Source organism: Silene latifolia, chromosome 6, assembly GCF_048544455.1.
Source record: "Silene latifolia isolate original U9 population chromosome 6, ASM4854445v1, whole genome shotgun sequence".
Classification (NCBI taxonomy): Eukaryota; Viridiplantae; Streptophyta; class Magnoliopsida; order Caryophyllales; family Caryophyllaceae; genus Silene; species Silene latifolia.
This window is the reverse complement of record NC_133531.1, coordinates 129,568,813-129,587,243: the sequence shown is the minus strand read 5'-3', so window position 1 is coordinate 129,587,243 and position 18,431 is coordinate 129,568,813. Positions and strand designations below refer to the sequence as shown.

At 38.6% G+C, this 18,431-nt stretch overlaps 1 protein-coding gene across 3 annotated transcripts; it reads left to right on the top strand.

Moving 5' to 3' along the window:
- Positions 1-210: 210 nt before the first annotated feature.
- On the top strand, positions 211-18,090 carry LOC141587289 (uncharacterized). 3 transcript variants are annotated; one of them, XM_074408733.1, is made up of 16 exons: positions 217-781; positions 13,148-13,529; positions 13,622-13,723; positions 13,833-13,904; positions 14,673-14,856; positions 14,953-15,159; positions 15,261-15,301; positions 15,380-15,448; positions 15,532-15,632; positions 15,917-15,995; positions 16,111-16,209; positions 16,302-16,370; positions 16,556-16,605; positions 16,857-16,938; positions 17,471-17,565; positions 17,713-18,090. In XM_074408733.1, exons 1-16 carry the CDS (start codon positions 471-473, stop codon positions 17,834-17,836), a joined length of 2,067 nt encoding a protein of 688 aa, XP_074264834.1. In that variant the 5' UTR covers positions 217-470; the 3' UTR covers positions 17,837-18,090. The 3 variants fall into 3 exon arrangements, with proteins under 3 accessions (XP_074264837.1, XP_074264834.1, XP_074264835.1); XM_074408734.1 differs by lacking the exon at positions 217-781 and adding an exon at positions 11,001-11,586; XM_074408736.1 differs by lacking the exons at positions 17,471-17,565; positions 17,713-18,090 and adding an exon at positions 17,060-17,464 and having other exon boundaries at positions 211-781.
- The last annotated feature ends 341 nt before the right edge of the window (positions 18,091-18,431 follow it).

Genomic DNA, 18,431 nt, shown 5'->3' with positions numbered 1-18,431 from the left:
AGGTGGCACGTCCTGGATTGAGTATTGTCTTCTGAATTAATAAAGATAAGATTTGTAAACCAATAAATGACGACAGCCATAATAAAGAAGAAACTATTGAATTAAATGGTCATAGTCACTACTCAATGGATCTCTAACACACTAGTCAACCTCATACTACTGATACGTGGCAGCTATTTTGCCTCTGTACACAATACACACCCAGCTTCAAAAACTTAACACAGCCGCCAAATTCCCCTTCTATATATAGTAACAGTATACTTTGATTGATTGAATCTCTTTATGTAAGTAGTGTCCTGCGTCTATCTCCCGTAAAAAAAAAAAATTGAAATTTTTAGAACAGTTATTTTCATTTTAATCTAATTTAACCAAATCGTGAGTATCACCTCTCATAACTTTATCCTATTGCACTTAGATTTTTAAAATTGTCGTTTCTGATATCACCTTAGTTAAGCTGGCCTAAGGGTGAAATGGGATTGGAAGAGGCAGGATCGAGCACGAACCGGGTTTTAGCGAGGCGGTGCACGAGATTGGAGGCGGGTCACGAGAGACTAAGAGAATTACTAGAGGAAGTGTTGTGTGAACTCAAGAGTAGGAGGGATAATGAAAGAGGAGGTGGAAGAGGTGGAGGAAGCAAGAGTAATAATAATAATAATGATTATAATTATAATAATGGACCGTTTTTCCGAGGGAATTTCAAAAGTCCATACCATAGTCTGCTTCAGTCTCTAGGCCATGCTCTTCATGTTACCTCTGTTCCTTCTGGCCATATCCTCTTCTGGTATGATTTTTCTCTTCTTTTATTTATTTTATATTCACTCTCTTTAATTTGCTTATTACTCGCTACATAAATTGAATATTAGTAAGATTGTTAGACCGTTTTCGAGTATAAAACCGCCATTTCATCATTAAAAGCTCATTTATGTTTATGGATAGATGAGTTGTACACTTGTACTTTATTCGGTCTTGCTAAAGACTCTTAAGAGTACTAGTACGATATGCGGGATATCACACTTTCTAATTTCTATACCTCTTCCAAAAAACAATGTCATCCAATGTTGCGAATTTTATAGCTAGAGGTGTTCTCGGGTCGGGTTCAGGTCTGAATGGGCCCACCAAATGGCATGCCAGGCTCTTTTGGTCAGGCCCGTGGGTGAGGTGGGTCGGGCGGCGGGAAATATAACCCGGGCCAAGCTGGCGGGACGGGACTTGTTAGTCATTAAAATATTATTGTATATATTTCCGTATCTTTCTACCTTGATCGTTACTCTATGTATCTTTCCTATATTTGTTCTTTCCATATCTCTTGTTTAGCTTTAGGTAATTGTTAATAGGTTTTCCTTAACTTGTGCATATGTACTCCTATATATATTGTATGATATTGAATCAATGAAAATCATCACATTCAAATCAATTCTTCTCAATCTAACATGGTATCGAGCTTGTAAGATCCGTCTTTCCCACAAAACACCCAATTTTTTTTTCGGTCTTCTCACCTTCACCCGGCCTTACCTTCACCATGGCACCTCATGGCAACCTCATTCCAAATCCTAATGACCCCAAGGCTCCCTTCATTGATGTTAACCTATCTCAATGCAAGGAACTCACACCCCTTACCTATTTCAATTGGAAAACCCAACTCTCAAACATCCTCTTCGGCTACGACTTACTCAAATTTGTCGATGGTACCCATCCCGCTCCCCCTGACACTGTCGCTGATGAAACCACAAAAACAACCAAACCCAACCCGGCACTTAACTCTTGGCAACGCCAAGATAGGCTCATTCTTGGTGCCATCACTGGCACGCTACCCAACAATATTGCCTCCCTCCTCACCAACGCTACCACCTCACGTGAAGCGTGGTTAACCCTTTCCAACACCTATGCTAATCCCTCTAGAGGACACATCCTTCAAATTAAGGACACACTTGACTCCTTCTCCAAAGGTAACCTATCCATATCCGACTACATGACTCAACTCAAAACCTACACTGACAAACTTGCGGCCCTTGGCAAACCAATGGATGCCGAGGACATCATCGCCAAAGTCTTGCGTGGTCTCGATAGCACCTATCAATCTGTTATCGATTCCATACGAGCTCGTGACACCACTATTTCTTTTGACTCCCTTCATGAAAAATTAATCAATCATGAACTCACCTTAAAACATACCACCCCTACCCCTGTTTCCTCATCCTCCTTCCCTGCCACGGCTCTCGCTGCTCAAACCCGTCCCAACTACAACCGTTCCTACTCCCGTCCTTCAACTCAACCCCCTCTCCTTCCTACCCCTAACTCTACCCCGTCCTTCCCTGAGTCTCAAACCCCTTTCAAAGGTCGCTGTCAATACTGCAAGTTTCCCGGACATTACCTTACCATATGTCGCAGGTTCAAGAAAGACTTCCCCAATATCCAAATCCCTGATCTTTTCCCTCCTCGGTCTTCACCTCGGCCAAACAGCCAGCCACAAGTCCACACGGCTGCGTCCTCACAGCCTTCCTCCTCTCGTCCATGGATAGTTGACAGTGGTGCTAGTCACCACATCACCAATGACCTTACAACTCTCTCCCTTCACTCACCATATGATGGCTCCGATGATGTTATCATTGGTGATGGTACGTCTCTTTCAATTTCTAATATCGGTTCCTTTAATATTACTGCTTCAAATTCCACACTCGTTTTTTCTAATGTTTTACATGTCCCTCGTATTTCTCGCAAAATTCTTTCCGTCTCTCAATTTTGTCGTGACAATAACGCCACAATTGAATTCTCTTCTTCTTCTTTTTTGATAAAGGTTATTCAAACGGGTCAGATCCTTCTTCAAGGCAATCTTGAAGACGGTGTTTATCTTTGGCATCCTCCAACGCCTCAAGCTCACGTTGGCCTCCTAGCTTCCTCCGTCACATGGCACCATAAATTAGGACATCCGTCTAAATCTATCTTATCTTATTTACGTAGTAATTTTTCATTAAACATTCCTGCTCTTACTTATTCAAATTGTAATGCCTGTGACGTTAATAAAAGCCATAAATTAGTTTTTTCCGAGTCTACATTATCTACTTCTGCTCCTCTCGATTTAGTCTTTTCTGATGTTTGGACTAGTCCTATTCTCTCCTATGATAACTACAAATATTATGTTATTTTTGTCGATCATTTCACAAAGTATATCTGGCTATATCCTCTCAAAAACAAATCAGATACTGCACTAGTGTTCCAACGTTTCAAAGCCATTGTCGAGAAATATTTTAATCGTCCTATTAAGCAATTCTTTTCCGACAATGGTGGTGAATTTATCAAACTTACCCCAGCCTTGTCTATCAACGGTATCTCTCACCTTACCTCCCCACCTCATACTCCCGAACATAACGGTTATGCCGAACGTCGACACCGTCACATAGTTGAAACAGGTCTTTCTCTTCTATCTCACGCCTCACTGCCTCTCACTTTTTGGCCTCATGCCTTCTCCACTGCGGTATATCTAATTAATCGTCTTCCTACACGGTCCCTTGACAATGCGTCTCCCTTTCTCAAACTCTTTCAAAAACCTCCAAATTATCTTAAATTACGGAGTTTTGGTTGCTTATGTTATCCTTGGCTCCGTCCTTACGCTTCTCATAAACTAGACTCTCGGTCCAAACCTTGCATTTTTGTCGGATATTTCGCCTCCCAAAGTGCCTATCACTGTCTTGAACCGATCTCTAAACGTCTTTATACATCCCGACATGTCAAATTTGTTGAGGACTCTTTCCCATACTCCACCCTCACGAACACTTCTCCTTTGTCTTCCTCAACCACTGCTCGATGGTGTGACATTATGTTACCTATTCTACCTCCTCCATCATCTACTCCTGTCACTCAGGATCCCTCCATAGACACCCCCTCTCCCACGGCATCCTCCCCAGCCATCCCTATATCACCTACAACACCTGCTACAACCACAACTCCCTCTGCTGACCAATCCCCTTCGCATGTTACCTCCCCTGCCTCCCCTGCCTCCTCGCCTCACTCTGCCTCTACCACCACCAGTCCCACTGTCCCTTCCACACCACCTCCTCCACCTCCTCCCCCACCACCCCCTCCCCTGCGCACAGTCACCACTCGCCTTCTCAACAACATTAGGAAACCGAACCCTAAGTATGCTAAAACTGTCACTCTTTCTCCCACTCATTCCCTCCCCACGACAGCCAAACAGGCCCTCTCTATTCCTCATTGGCGTGATGCCATGCTTGAGGAGTTCACTGCCCTCACCAAAAATAAAACCTGGTCCCTTGTACCTCCTCAACCTGATCGTAATTTAATTGGGTGCAAATGGGTTTTTCGAATCAAGTACAATCCTGATAATACAATTCACAAATACAAAGCTCGGTTAGTTGCCAAAGGTTTTAATCAACGACCTGGTCTTGATTATTCGGAAACTTTCAGTCCGGTTGTAAAACCGGCCACGGTTCGTCTTCTTCTGTCTCTTGCAGTTGGTAACAATTGGTCTCTCCGTCAATTGGATATTAATAATGCTTTCTTACAAGGTTCTCTTACTGACACGGTATATATGACACAACCTCCGGGGTTTGTTGATGCATCGTGTCCCTCTCATCACTGTCTCTTGTCTAAGGCTATCTATGGTCTCAAGCAAGCGCCTCGTGCTTGGTATACTGAGCTCAAAGCAGCCTTGCTTGCTTACGGTTTTCGCATATCTCCTGCTGACCCGTCACTTTTTATTTGCACTTCTACTTCTTCCCCTATTTATCTGTTGGTATATGTTGATGATATAATTCTCACCAGTCCGTCTGCAGCTTGTCTTTCATCCTTCGTTACCACACTGGCAGCTCGGTTTTCTCTCAAGGATTTAGGTTCTCTCTCCTATTTTTTGGGTGTCGAAGTTACTCCTAATTCTGCAGGTCTCTTGCTTACCCAGACAAAGTACATCACGGACTTACTTGAACGCCACAAAATGAATGAGTCCAAGCCTCTTCCAACTCCCATTGCTGCTCATCCTCCTTTGTTGCGTTCTCATGGCACCTTGCTCTCTAATCCCACTGAGTATCGTGCGGTTATTGGCGGCCTTCAATACCTTGCTCTTACTCGGCCTGATATTTCGTTTACTGTTAATCGACTCGCTCAGTTTATGTCTTCTCCTACTGACATTCATTGGGCAGCTGTCAAACGGCTCCTTCGCTATCTTCACGGTACAATTAATGTTGGCTTGCAGCTTTTTCGAAATTCTCCTCTTCAATTACATGCTTATTGTGATGCGGATTATGCCGGGGACAAGGATGATTATGTGTCTACTTCTGGTTATATTATTTACCTTGGTCGTAATCCCATTGCCTGGTCTTCTAAGAAACAACGGACTCTTGCTACATCTACTACGGAAGCGGAGTTCCGCGCCATTGCAGACACTACAGCTGATCTTGAATGGGTTCATGCTCTCCTACTCGACATTGGTATTACTCCTTCTTCTCCTCCGGTTCTTTTTTGTGATAATCTCAGTGCTACGCATTACTCTGCAAATCCCGTCTTTCACTCACGTATGAAGCATGTTGCCATTGCCTTTCACTTCGTTCGTGAGCGGATACGGTCTCAGCACTTACGTGTTCAACACATTTCTAGCAATGATCAATTGGCCGACATTCTTACGAAAGCTCTCCCTCGTTCTCGGTTCACTACTCTCTGCTCCAAGATTGGCCTGTCCTCCGGAACGTCCATCTTGCGGGGGCGTGTTAGTCATTAAAATATTATTGTATATATTTCCGTATCTTTCTACCTTGATCGTTACTCTATGTATCTTTCCTATATTTGTTCTTTCCATATCTCTTGTTTAGCTTTAGGTAATTGTTAATAGGTTTTCCTTAACTTGTGCATATGTACTCCTATATATATTGTATGATATTGAATCAATGAAAATCATCACATTCAAATCAATTCTTCTCAATCTAACAGGACTTACCTTTTTTTTATTATTATTTTTTTTCTAAAATGATGGGTCGTGCTATTGGCGGACCGGGCCAAATTGCCTAAAAACGGGCCAAAGACGGGTCGAGTTGGTCCGAGTTAGCCCGTGCTTATGGCTAGCGCTAGTTATGGGCCTATGGCAAAGGTGAGTAATCAAAATTTTAAGGTCAAGTAAAAATTAAGCATTGTAAGGCGGGGAGTGCTACAAGTGAACTTTGAAACTTATAGGGAGTACTACGTATCTAAATTGCATATGGGGTGAGCTTAGGTGATTAATTTTTAATCACATACAATTGCCTAATAATGTTCTCATATGTTCTTCTTTAAAATTAGTTAAATATTATTCCACATCATAAATTTAAGAAGCCCCGTTTAATGTTATGCCCATAACGGTGAAGAAATATGTACTCTAAGAAAAAAATAAGTTAATGTTAGTCATTAAAATCGAGTCTGTAATGGGTCAGATTGAAAAACTAGAATCCTAGAAAGGTTTTGACCGAGATTGGGCTTTTCATTGATTCCGTCCCGGTCCGGTCCGATCCGGGCGTAGCCGGACATCAAAACTAGTTTGTTCAATGATTGAACGTGTTAATAACTACGCGAAAATTGAAGTAAATTAAGAATTTAACAACTTAAGAAGTCTCAATTTATATTCAATTCAAATGTTTAGGATATCTACTGTTCAAATATCGAAGTATTAATCTGATTAGATATAGATATTTGGTAATGTCATAATTTTTTTGAAAATTTAAAGTTTGAATCAATATCATATTCATCGTCTCACACGATGGTTTGCTTTTATTTTCCTACTTCAATCTCAACATAGAATTTATATATCACTTATATATTTTTGCATTTTAAAACACTTTTAGGTGTTATCTCACAGAGTGTTATACTTATAATTAAAATCGAGGTGAAAGTTATAAAAGTACGGAAAAGTTGGAATATTTGCAAAATAATAGGGAAACCAAGCTAAGAGTATAATTCTCTAAATACACTCATTAAAACTAAAATTTGACAATACAAAAAAAACGGTATTGCTCTTTCACACACGGATTTTATTCATTCACATACGCATTTTACCTTTTTACCCCCTTTATTTTTTCAGTCTTTTCTTTACCCCTCTCTCTCCTACCGTTGCATCATCTAATAAACTAGAAGAACGAACAACTTCTCCGCCACCCTTGCCACCGCCATCATTCCTTTACTTGACAACCACTAGCGGGTCGTCGGCGCCCAACCCCATCTGACCACACACTTCCGTCGCCAACCACGACAAACACCTTGCGCGACCCATCCGCTCTCAACAGCTACCAACGACAAACCCACAAAAAGCCACCAAAGGCATAACCGTAGACCATAAATAAATAAAAATCGAGCCACCACATCTACTCCTTAACCACCCATAGGAGCCCCCAAAATTGGCCAACTGAACCCCGTCATTGTCCCTCCTTCGTCTTTTGCATCTCCCTCGCACGCCATTGTCTTGCTCCTCCGCTAAATCGAGATGCAGCCACCACTAGCCTTAGGATGCAGATTACCTAGATTATCCAACCCAAAATCATCCATTCCCATCAAAACCCTAGTTGACAAAATTAAGTAATTAACAATTAAATTAACTTATTAAATAAAATTAATGTAATGTATTGATAAAAATAGTTATTAGTTGTTTGATATGAGATGTTAAGATCCATTATTGAAGAATTTAGGAGGATTTTGTTTAGATTGTAAGAGAAAGAAAAAGAGAGAACAAAGTTTGATGGTAAGGGTATGTAGTGGAAATTTTATAAAAAAAATGTATGTAAAAGAGTAAAATGCGTATGTGAAAGAGCAATAACAAAAAAAATTAATAGAAAAATATGATTATGGATCGGATCATTCTACAGTACTATTTGTAAAACAAATATTAACATTTGATCCGAACTTAATTATACAAATACAAAATCCTAAATTTCGGATTAGATATTGAATTTGTCCGGATAATCTAATTTTTTCTTAGTACTATCCTTTAACAATTTTTTTTTTTTTTAAAAAAAAAATATTTTTTCACATTTAAAAGTTTAGTTTTAAGGATAGTTTTAGTCAGTTTAAGACCGGGGCAGATCACTGGTTTCTTCGAGGATTTAGAGCAAGTGCAATGGAAGAATTTTCTTTTATGCCAAGTCATTTTTTGTCAATTACTAGATTTAAGAACTTGTTTTTAACACAATGGAATAATTTTTTTTTAGAAACAGTGCAAGAACTTTTTGTTGGTTCTTAATTGAGACTCAATTCTTATTATTTTATCTACATTAAAATATTTTCTTTTTTTGAAACTATCAAAGAACTTGTTTCTTAAACAAAAACTTAGTTCTTTATCTGACAAACTCAATACTACTCACAATGGGAAGAACTTTATAAAGTTCTTATTGACAACTAGATAAAAACTCACCATTTCACTTGCTCTTAAAGTGGTGTTTAGAAATTGCCTATCAACATTACTATATTTTAGTTTAATGGTAATCGGACCCCTAACTTCAAGGTCGGTGAACTCTCTACCATCTCATATATACTAAATGAATAGGAAAAACTTCACATTTTCTCGCCTAAAAGCACATTTCCTATTTTGATATAAACTCTTATTTACTTTCCTATTTTGATATAATCTTCTCTTCATTTTTAGTCTTCCCATTTATTTTCTTGATCTTCTAGACAATATTTTGACCGCTTTTTTCGACACACATATAACTTTTTTTTGCCTGAAAATGATATTTTGTGAAAGAAAAGATATTTTGATAAATGGGAAGATATAAAAAAAATTAGAGTATAAAATAATATCACTAATTTTGCATAAAAAAAAATATTTTTATTAAAATACACATTTCATGTTATTACATAAATCTCTTGATTAGTTTTTTTTAATTTATTTTCTCAAATAATGAGAAACGTTACAGAAGTAATGAATTGTCAACTTATAATTTATAAATAATATACTAAAAACTACTCCGTATAACAGTATAAATAGGGTGTATATAATGTAAAAGAAATATCTTAACAGTTGGAAATATCTTAACAGTTATTCCTTTCTATAATTTAGCTCCGTATAGATTTGTAATTTAGGAAATATATCGTTCCGTATCTCTTTGTAATTAGGCGTGTCTTGCGTAGCAATCCTTATAACCCTAGCTTAGCTCTACTATATATATTGTACTCATCGTTCATGTATTATTATGCAATGCAATTTAATAATATTCAACCGTTCATAATTCTATCATGGTATCAGAACCTCGTGCTCTTGATAGGGGTTAAATCCTTCGGAGTAGATCCTATTTCCGAAAATCTATCCACCCAAAATCCGACCCACTCCCGCTACCTTCACCCGCGAAATGCATCAAACGTACACCGTTACTGAAACCGACTTTCTCTACTCCGTTACTGAAACCACACACAATAGTTACATCACAAAGCATCCTGTTTAATAAACGACAAACCCTTGCATACACTATTGCCCAATACTTTTACCCATCACACCAACCGTCTCACCACCATCGTCATTCGAACTAAAAAACGACAACCACCACTGTTCCTTATTCACGCCACCACGAGTCTCTCCTGCATCACACGCATAAACGACATCGACACACACCATAATTCGCACCTCCACTAAAAAACCCGACCCGTCATCAACTGTCACCATTCACAACCACCATGGTACCGTCATTCGACCACCGTGATACAACCCAGTTCGACACCTCCCGTTCTCGACTACAAACCTAGCTTAAAATCTAGGAAACCGAGCCATAGCCTACGCCAAAACACCTCGAAACAGACCCTGTTTCTGTTTTCGAAAACAGAGGTTCTGACCAGCAGCCATTTCGACCGTTTTTCGCACCACTTAGGATTATCAACGACCCCGACTCTTTCCATATTCACAAAATTCGTAGTCTTACGATTCCAAAACGTCCAAAAACTCGGTTTTTCGTTACCGTTTGACCCTCCAACGACCTCAGCAGAGACCGTTGCAAAACACACTTTATTTTCGAAAAATCGGCAAACTTAAGCACGTTTAGCGACACCTTCTTCTCTGACTGCCTACACGATCCACACGACACCTCCGACTACCTAGCATCACCGACTTGGTTATCCGTCCCCGTAATTTTCTGTGCCAATTTTGGTGCGTCCTCATTCAATACCCGTATGAAACAACTTGCACTTGATTTTCACTTTGTCCGTCCAATTGGGTTCCATCCGTGTTCACCATTTTAATGGCAATGACCAGTTAGGCTTATAAACCAAGCCGCTACCTCGAGCTCGTTTTCTCCGTTTAGTCTCCAAGATCGGTCTTACTCTTCGACCGACCGTCTTGCGGGAGCGTGTAAAGGAAATATCTTAACAGTTGGAAATATCTTAACAGTTATTCGTTTCTATAATTTAGCTCCGTATATATTTGTAATTTAGGAAATATATCGTTCCGTATCTCTTTGTAATTAGGCGTGTCTTGCGTAGCAATCCTTGTAACCCTAGCTTAACTCTACTATGTACTCCCTCCTATTCTTAATAACCCTCTCCTTTCATGGAGGGCACGTGATTTAAGGGAGGGGAGTATTATATGGTAAAATATTGTAGTGGGGTAGGAGATTGAAGAGAGAGAGAGGAGATATTGTGTGATTAAAATAAGTATTGTTGTGGGGTAAGGTGATTAAAATAAGATAAAGTATGAGTATTGTGGGGTATTGTTGTGGAGTGAGGTGATTAAAATAAGTATTAAAGTTTGCCAAATAAGGAAATAGAGAGAGTATTATAAATAGACGAAAAAGGAAATAGGAAGAGTTATTTAGAATAGAAGGGAGTATATTGTACTCATCGTTCATATATTATTATGCAATACTACAATTCAATAATATTCAACCGTTCATAATTCTATCATATAATCCACAGAGTCTATACTAGTTGAGAAATTGGGATCCAGCATCTGACATGCACAATGCGATAAGACTGATCATAAATTTTTATAATTAGTGAAAAATACCAAGCTTTAATATTTTAAACAAAAAAAACAGAGCCACACAATCTTCCTTCACAACTCGTTCACCCACCTTCCCAAGTTCCACCACTCATCTTCCCATTTGCTTCCCGTAGCGGCACGTGACACCACCACACATCACCTTCAATTATTTTACTTTTGCCCTTTAATCCGTACTATCTAATCTCTGTCGCCAACCAATTATTTAATTAATAAATATAAATTAATTAATTCAACAAAATATAATAATCCAATAATCTTTGGGTAAATACACTACTCAAGCAACTTGCACGACTAAAATAATGCGCACCGATTTTCCAACTTTACCCTTCCCGGCGAATAAGTACCGGCGAGGAGAGAGAATACTAACTGCGACTATAAAAAATGGGCTCCGACGAGTCAGGAACGAGTTTGATCCGAGTCTTGGTGGATCGTTGCTCCGAGTTGGAGGTGAGTTACGCGAGTCTTAAAGCTCAACTCGAGGTGCTGGCTAAGGACGAGGTTGCCACGTCACCGGATGACGTGTTTTCGTTTCCTGGTAACTTTCGATGTGGCGGTCCGTATGGTCACGTGCTTCAGTCGCTTGACCATGCCGTCCACGTGACTGATCCTGCTTCTGGAGAGATTACTTACTGGTTTGTGGATTTATGGAGTAATGATTCATTTATTATCGTTATGTTAATGTTTTGAACATCTCTATGCCTAGTAATTTTGCATTTACGAGTCGATATTAATGTAAAACCGCCTTATAGAAGACTTACAGATAGATTAATTTATTTTTTTCAACAAAATGATGCCTCTTTGATTTCTGATTGCGTTTTTTTAAATGATCGCGAGTTTATTTATGTTTAATCATTTATCGAGTAGCGAATTGTTGTGGATAATCATGTTTGACAAAGGATTGGATTATCTTCCATTTATGACTAGTGATTTTGCTTGTACATGTTGTTTTATGTGCTTTTCCAAAAAAATATTACGCTTTTGGATTGAGATATTGTTTTTTAAATGATCGTCGAGTTTGGTAATTGGAGAAATAATCAGTTGATTTCAGTATACAGAGATATGGAGTGGAGATTTGAGGATTGAATTTGTTATGCTAGAAATGAGGAATTTAGAGCGGCTAATTTTGTTTTATGTTTTGCAAAGTATTGATTTTAAGTTAATGGCGGCCGATTCTATAGAAATTTAGTACTCCCTCCGTCTCGGTCATTTGTTATCTATTCTTTTCGGCACAAAGACCGTCCGAGTATGTTGTTTTTGCTGGTACATAGACAATAGTTGATGAATGTTTGGATTTAGTCTCGAAATACGGGGAGATTAGTTGTTAATAATAGTAGTAGTAGTAAAATGCTTGTTGTGATTGTTGGTACAGAAAACAAAATAACAAGTGGGATTTAACAATGAGCTTGTTGTGATTGTTATGCTAATTTTATTTTATATTTTGCTGAAGTATAGATTTTAAGTTAATGGCGGCCGATTCTATTGAAATTTGTGTGTTGTTTTTGCTGGTACATAGACGATAGCCGATGAATGTTTGGATTTAGTCTCGAAATACGGGGAGATTAGTTGTTGTTAATAGTAGTAGTACAATGCTTGTTGTGATTGTTGGTACAGAAAACAAAATAACAAGTGGGATTTAATCATTTAACAATGCTTCCATTGTAGTCTTTGGATATTACTATGTACATGATTGGCTTTTAGCTGATTTAGCAGATTGCAGTTAAGGATTTCGACAATAAATTTGATATTTCCGTTTTAGTTTTTTTGTTTTTGTTTTTAACAATATCATTCTGTACCGACACTTGGACTGTCTCTTTCGGGGCGCCAAAGACAAATTAATGAGTAAATCGCTCTCGTAGCTTTGGTTTCATTTCTCCGCAAAAAAGCTGAATTGAAACAAGGACCGCTTGTTTAGGAGATTACAGTCCCAACTGATCATAGATTCAACTTTTATCTCATTGCAGAGGTCATTGGAGGTTTAATATGTGGCCTTCAAACTGCGTGTTTGTGAACTTGTGCACACTCTTAGCTTCACTTATCTGAGCTAGCTAAAGGATTGTTCGCTTACAGTATAGTGTTATATTGGTATTGTTATTATTGGTTCAAAGAAAAAATTAAAATTTTGCAGTTTATAGTCTAGTTAACCAAATAGGCGGCATCATCCGTGAAGCTTATGAACTACTCCGTCTCAAACAGGAACCATGCTGCAGAGAAGCTTTATGGATGGCGGGACTATGAAGTATTAGGACAATGCTCTTGGGAAATACTTATTGAAGAACAGTATGCTCCATACATGAATAGAATAATGGAAAAGCTGCGGTTTGGCCATTCATGGTCGGGTCAGTTCCCTTTCAAGAAAAGGTCTGGTGAACTTTTTATGGCATTGGTGACTAAAAGCCCACTATATGAGGATGGTCAGCTGATTGGTGTTGTCACTGTTTCAAGTGATGCTGTTGTATTTAACAATTTGACGTCAGAACAACCCAGGAAACCTGGATTTGACAGGAGAAGAATTCAGTGGCCTCATAGGCCACAGATTGCTTCGGTGCCTCAGATGGCTTCGTCTTTTTCGGATCTGGTGCTTATCAGTTCCTGAAAGTTTCCTTTTTTTTAATGCTTCTTGTTTCTTTCTGATCGCCTTTGTGATAGTCTGTTAGTGTGTTTAACCAGGCCTCGAGAGTTCTATTGGGCAAAGTAGGGGATAACATTCCAGACGACAGAGAAGGATCTGATTTTGATTTCCGAGATTCAAATCTACACCACCACGAGGATGTGAGCTTTATTTTTTGTAATATCCTATTGGTTAATATTGTATAGGAGGCAGCAGCCGTTGTTCCAAATTTTTTGTCTGGCAAATTTTGAGATCATTTCTGATTTGCAGATAACTAGAGGCGCAAGTGGAGGAAGAGATTTCCAGGAGGAGGAATCCGTGATTTCTCAACCTGCAAAGATTGTACTTCTCTACTCTCTTTCATGGCCCTTCAGATTTACTTTTTAATAGTACCTTCATATTACGCATGGACCATGGCGAACATTTAAGCCGTTTCTTTATAGTTGCTTCTATTTAGACTCGTCTCAGTGTTTTTAGGAAATATAAGGCTGTTATGTTGCAATTCTCTAGAGGACGTGCTTATGTAAAAGATGATTGGCTTCTCAACTGTTGGATTAATTCCCATTTATTCCCTATGATCGGTCCAATTAACTACATTTTACAAATTTTGTTAAAGGTAGGAATTGAACCGAACAGAGGGACCTTTAGTATGTACGCATATGATACCTGACTCTTTGAAGGGGTTCTCTTCAAAACAGGGAACTCTTTTTAGGAATTGCTGTGCTCTAGTTAGTAGTTATAATGTACTCAGTAACTCTTCAGGATTTCCCAACTATAATGACATGAAATCAGGGATTTAAACCTATAACTATGTTGCATCTCGCGGCTTCACCTTTCAAGGAAGAAGTAATCATGAAATTTGATTATATGAATGATCAATCATTTGGATTTTGAGCTTGTTAAAATTTCAAAAAAGAAAAGTGTGAATGAAACTATTTTGATATTCTAAATTGTTGATTTATTATAAATGAGGTTCAAATGACGCCAGCTATGCTGCAATCTGCTTAAATAGGGATATGACTGACATCTTTGTGTAGTCATATTCAGTATTTTATGTAAAGAATACCATTATGAATTATGATGGAGTGGCCTATTTTGCCATCATCACAGGCAGCCAAGTTATTTGCAAAATTGCGAAAGAAGAGTACCACCAACAAAAGTGAAGCTAACTATAGTAGCTTTATGGAAAGTGGCGTTCTACACAGAAGTGAGGATGATTCATGCTGGCCCAGAGGTCCAAAAGAAACCGTGTCCCATAATTCTGCTCTCGATATCGGATATTCTCCTTTTCAAGGTAAAATAATACTCGCATATGTAATAAGGAATTCATGTTCTTTAGAAAGGCTCTTTCAAGTAATACCTGTTCTGCCAACTTCGTTGCTATGAATAGGCTTGCGTGTGGATGATGAGTTGGAGGCTGATTTGGAAAAACATAAAGCAAGGGAAATTGAAGATGCTACTGAACGACAGGTAGGGGTGAAAACAATACCAAGCTCATTGGAGAGTCAAGCTAGCAGTAGCTCAGGAGAGTTAAACGCAATGGCGGACTCTGATATTCGATGGGAAGACCTACACCTGGGAGAGGAAATTGGTCAAGGTAAACTGTTAACTTCAAAAACTTTTTTTTTTCAATTATTGATACATTTCCTTGAAAGTCCTTGATATGTGTCCTTAGTCATAACTACTAGTGTTCCACAGGTTCATATGCTGTTGTCTATCATGGACTATGGAATGGATCGGTATGTTGTAAATCAAGGTTGAATCTCAAGCTTACTTAGAGTTTGGATGTGAATACTGATCTCTTATCCATGCTGTAGGATGTTGCTATTAAGGTATATTTTGGGAAAGATTATAATGAAGGAACTCTACTCGGTTATAAAAAGGAGGTAAGTCGGTGTACTGATTGATCTTCACAATATCTTTAATTGAAAAGGGTGCTAGCTGCATCTGACCAACGAGGATGCTGCAGATCGGTATTATGAGGAAACTAAGACATCCAAATGTTTTGCTCTTCATGGGAGCATGTTATTCTCAAGAGCGTCTTGCAATTGTTACAGAGTATTTGCCCAGGTAATATATACTTATGAGCAGGCCTTGTGTAACCGAGACAGTCATATTCTTCCATATCACTGTAAAATTTGGCATCAGGATAGATGAACCATAGGCCATAGCTTAGAAAATTGTGCATTTAAAGCTGAATATTTTGAAGTAGAAAATATGAGATTTGAAGCACTGGCGTTATATTTAATCTAGGGCTTGGCTAATGGCTATTTAATCTATTTGCCAAAGTTATTGTGCTCATAATTTTGATGCAAGATGCATTCTGCTTACAATCAGCTTTGTGCAACTTGTAGGGGTAGCCTGTTTAAGATACTACACAAGAACAATCAGATATTGGATCGCAGACGGCGGTTGAGGATGGCCCTTGATGTTGTACGGTTTCAGTCATATTAAACATATCACATTCCTGTTGCTGAGAACGCTCTATTGATTTTTATTGTTTATTTTTGCTTTTTTTTTTCACAATTTACACTTTATTTGGCCGCAGGCAAGGGGCATGAATTATTTGCATCGCAGAAATCCACCTATAGTACATCGGGACCTGAAATCATCGAATTTACTGGTTGACAAGAACTGGAATGTTAAGGTAATTAGCGCTAGTACGTATGTCCGCCTTTTCTCAAGTAAAGCACCTTAAATTCTTATAAGGTGGCTGACACATTAGACCTCGTTTATTAGGTCGGTGACTTTGGCCTATCAAAGCTGAAAAATGCAACTTATTTGACCGCCAAATCTGGAGGAGGAACAGTAAGATTGTCATAAACTATGATCATTTATTTATGTCTTAAGTTTTATCTCCACTAGGAACATTTAGCATTTAATCCTATAGTAGGACAATGTGGTTGTATTTACTCCAGTTATGCAACCACTTCATATTGTGCTCCGGCTGTAATGACCTTTTTTGTTTGCTTGTATCCTAATTTGATTTGCAGCCTCAATGGATGGCCCCAGAAGTTCTACGAAATGAACTATCTAATGAAAAGTAATCTCCGAACTCTATGCCATTGAAGCTCTATTGTTTCTTTAAATGCTTTCACTTTCATATTAGTGTATAGTGTATTGCCGATAAACATCAAGGATGGCATTTTTGTTAACAACCCAACTGAGAGAATGGTCTTGTTTGATTTGATCACTGTGCACGATTTGCCCCAGTGGATCTTTGTGTTATGTGTTAGATAATTGTTCCAGAACACTGCAGTTCTTCTGAATTTCTTTCCTATGGGATTTTTGCAGATCAGATATATTCAGCTTCGGAGTTATCTTATGGGAACTGATGACCGTGTCAATCCCCTGGTCCAGTCTGAATTCATTACAGGTCTTACTTTAACCGTCTTTCGTATTTGATACTCCTGCTGTTTTATCCATTTGCTTGTATTGATTTTATATGCAATTGCATGCAAGCGGGTTAAGGGTATTTATAACTGTGGAAGTGACAGCGTATTCAGGGGCGTCCAATGTTCCATCCATCAGGGGTTTGGCATACGGCTGCGACACCAATTTGTGACCTAGATATCGAGGTTTTGGAGGTAACCCTAGAGCACACTTTGAGGCGTTGTTGGCCGCATCTAGCAATATTAGGGCGCTTGTGACCTTGACCATTGGTTCTATGCCACGTACGTTGTGAACTTAAAGGCTGTGACAGTGTTATCATGGTTTAGAAGGTTCTGTGGCCCCATTTTAGACTGCATTGGCTGATTTTATGATGACCGACCAAAGAGGAATACGGAAAACGTGAATTGAAGGATGAGTGTGTGAACACATGAAGCGTAGTACTCCGTAGCCTACTGGTTGCCTTATTTTTTACTAATTCAGCTGTTTGGTTAACTTTGTTTTGTTAACCATGGAAGGTGGTTGGAGTAGTTGGATTCATGGACAGAAGGTTGGACATACCGGAAACCATTGATCCCAGTATTTCGTCCATCATAAAGGACTGCTGGCAAAGGTAACTCCTTACCTTTTTTTTACCTCTTTATTGACAGATTTGCCTATTTCAACTTTATAGTTTGCAGAACAATCCAGGAGAATCCCGTGTTAATTTTTTTTTTTTTTTTTTTTTTTTTTTTTTTTAATGCAAATTTCAAATGAGCAGTAAGCCAGAACTTCGTCCTTCATTCCAAGACATCATCCAAAGAATGATAGGAATAATAAAGAGTCTTGATCCACCAGCACCGACACCAATGCCTATTCGTAAGAGCTTCGCGTTACCATCTTGACAATACTTGCTTCACCTTGGATAACTTAAAAGAGGATTCCACACAGATTTCGTCATGTCAACTGGTACCCCACATCTGGAATTCCCGAGTGATAATTATGTGACATATAGTGCTTGATACCAATTGTATTATATTTCGTGCTGTTTTGGCCTGTGTTTTGGTGTGTTCCGTCGATGATATCCTTTCCTTTTGCATATTGTACACATTTCTTGCAATTTTTTTATTTATTTATAGAAGAGAATTATATTTATTTATTTTTTCTTCACAGTCGATAGTAGCTAGTTCATGTCAACTTTGGTGTTGATCTTTACGCTCTCTTTCTGTGAGACTTGTTGCTCGATCATATTTAACTTTGAATGTAGTATTACGTCTTATAGTCAGGGAGAATGAAATTTTGACGCGATTGGTTAGCATAAGTTGGTTGATATCTGCATAATCCTGAACATTTTCTTAACAATAAGCCGAACCATCCATAAAGTGGAGTGAACAAGACTACAATAGATGTCACAAACTTACAATGATATATTTATCAATAGGTCTTGGTATAGACGGGTGGGGCGAACAGACGGGTAAAGACCTCTAATAAAATAGGTAT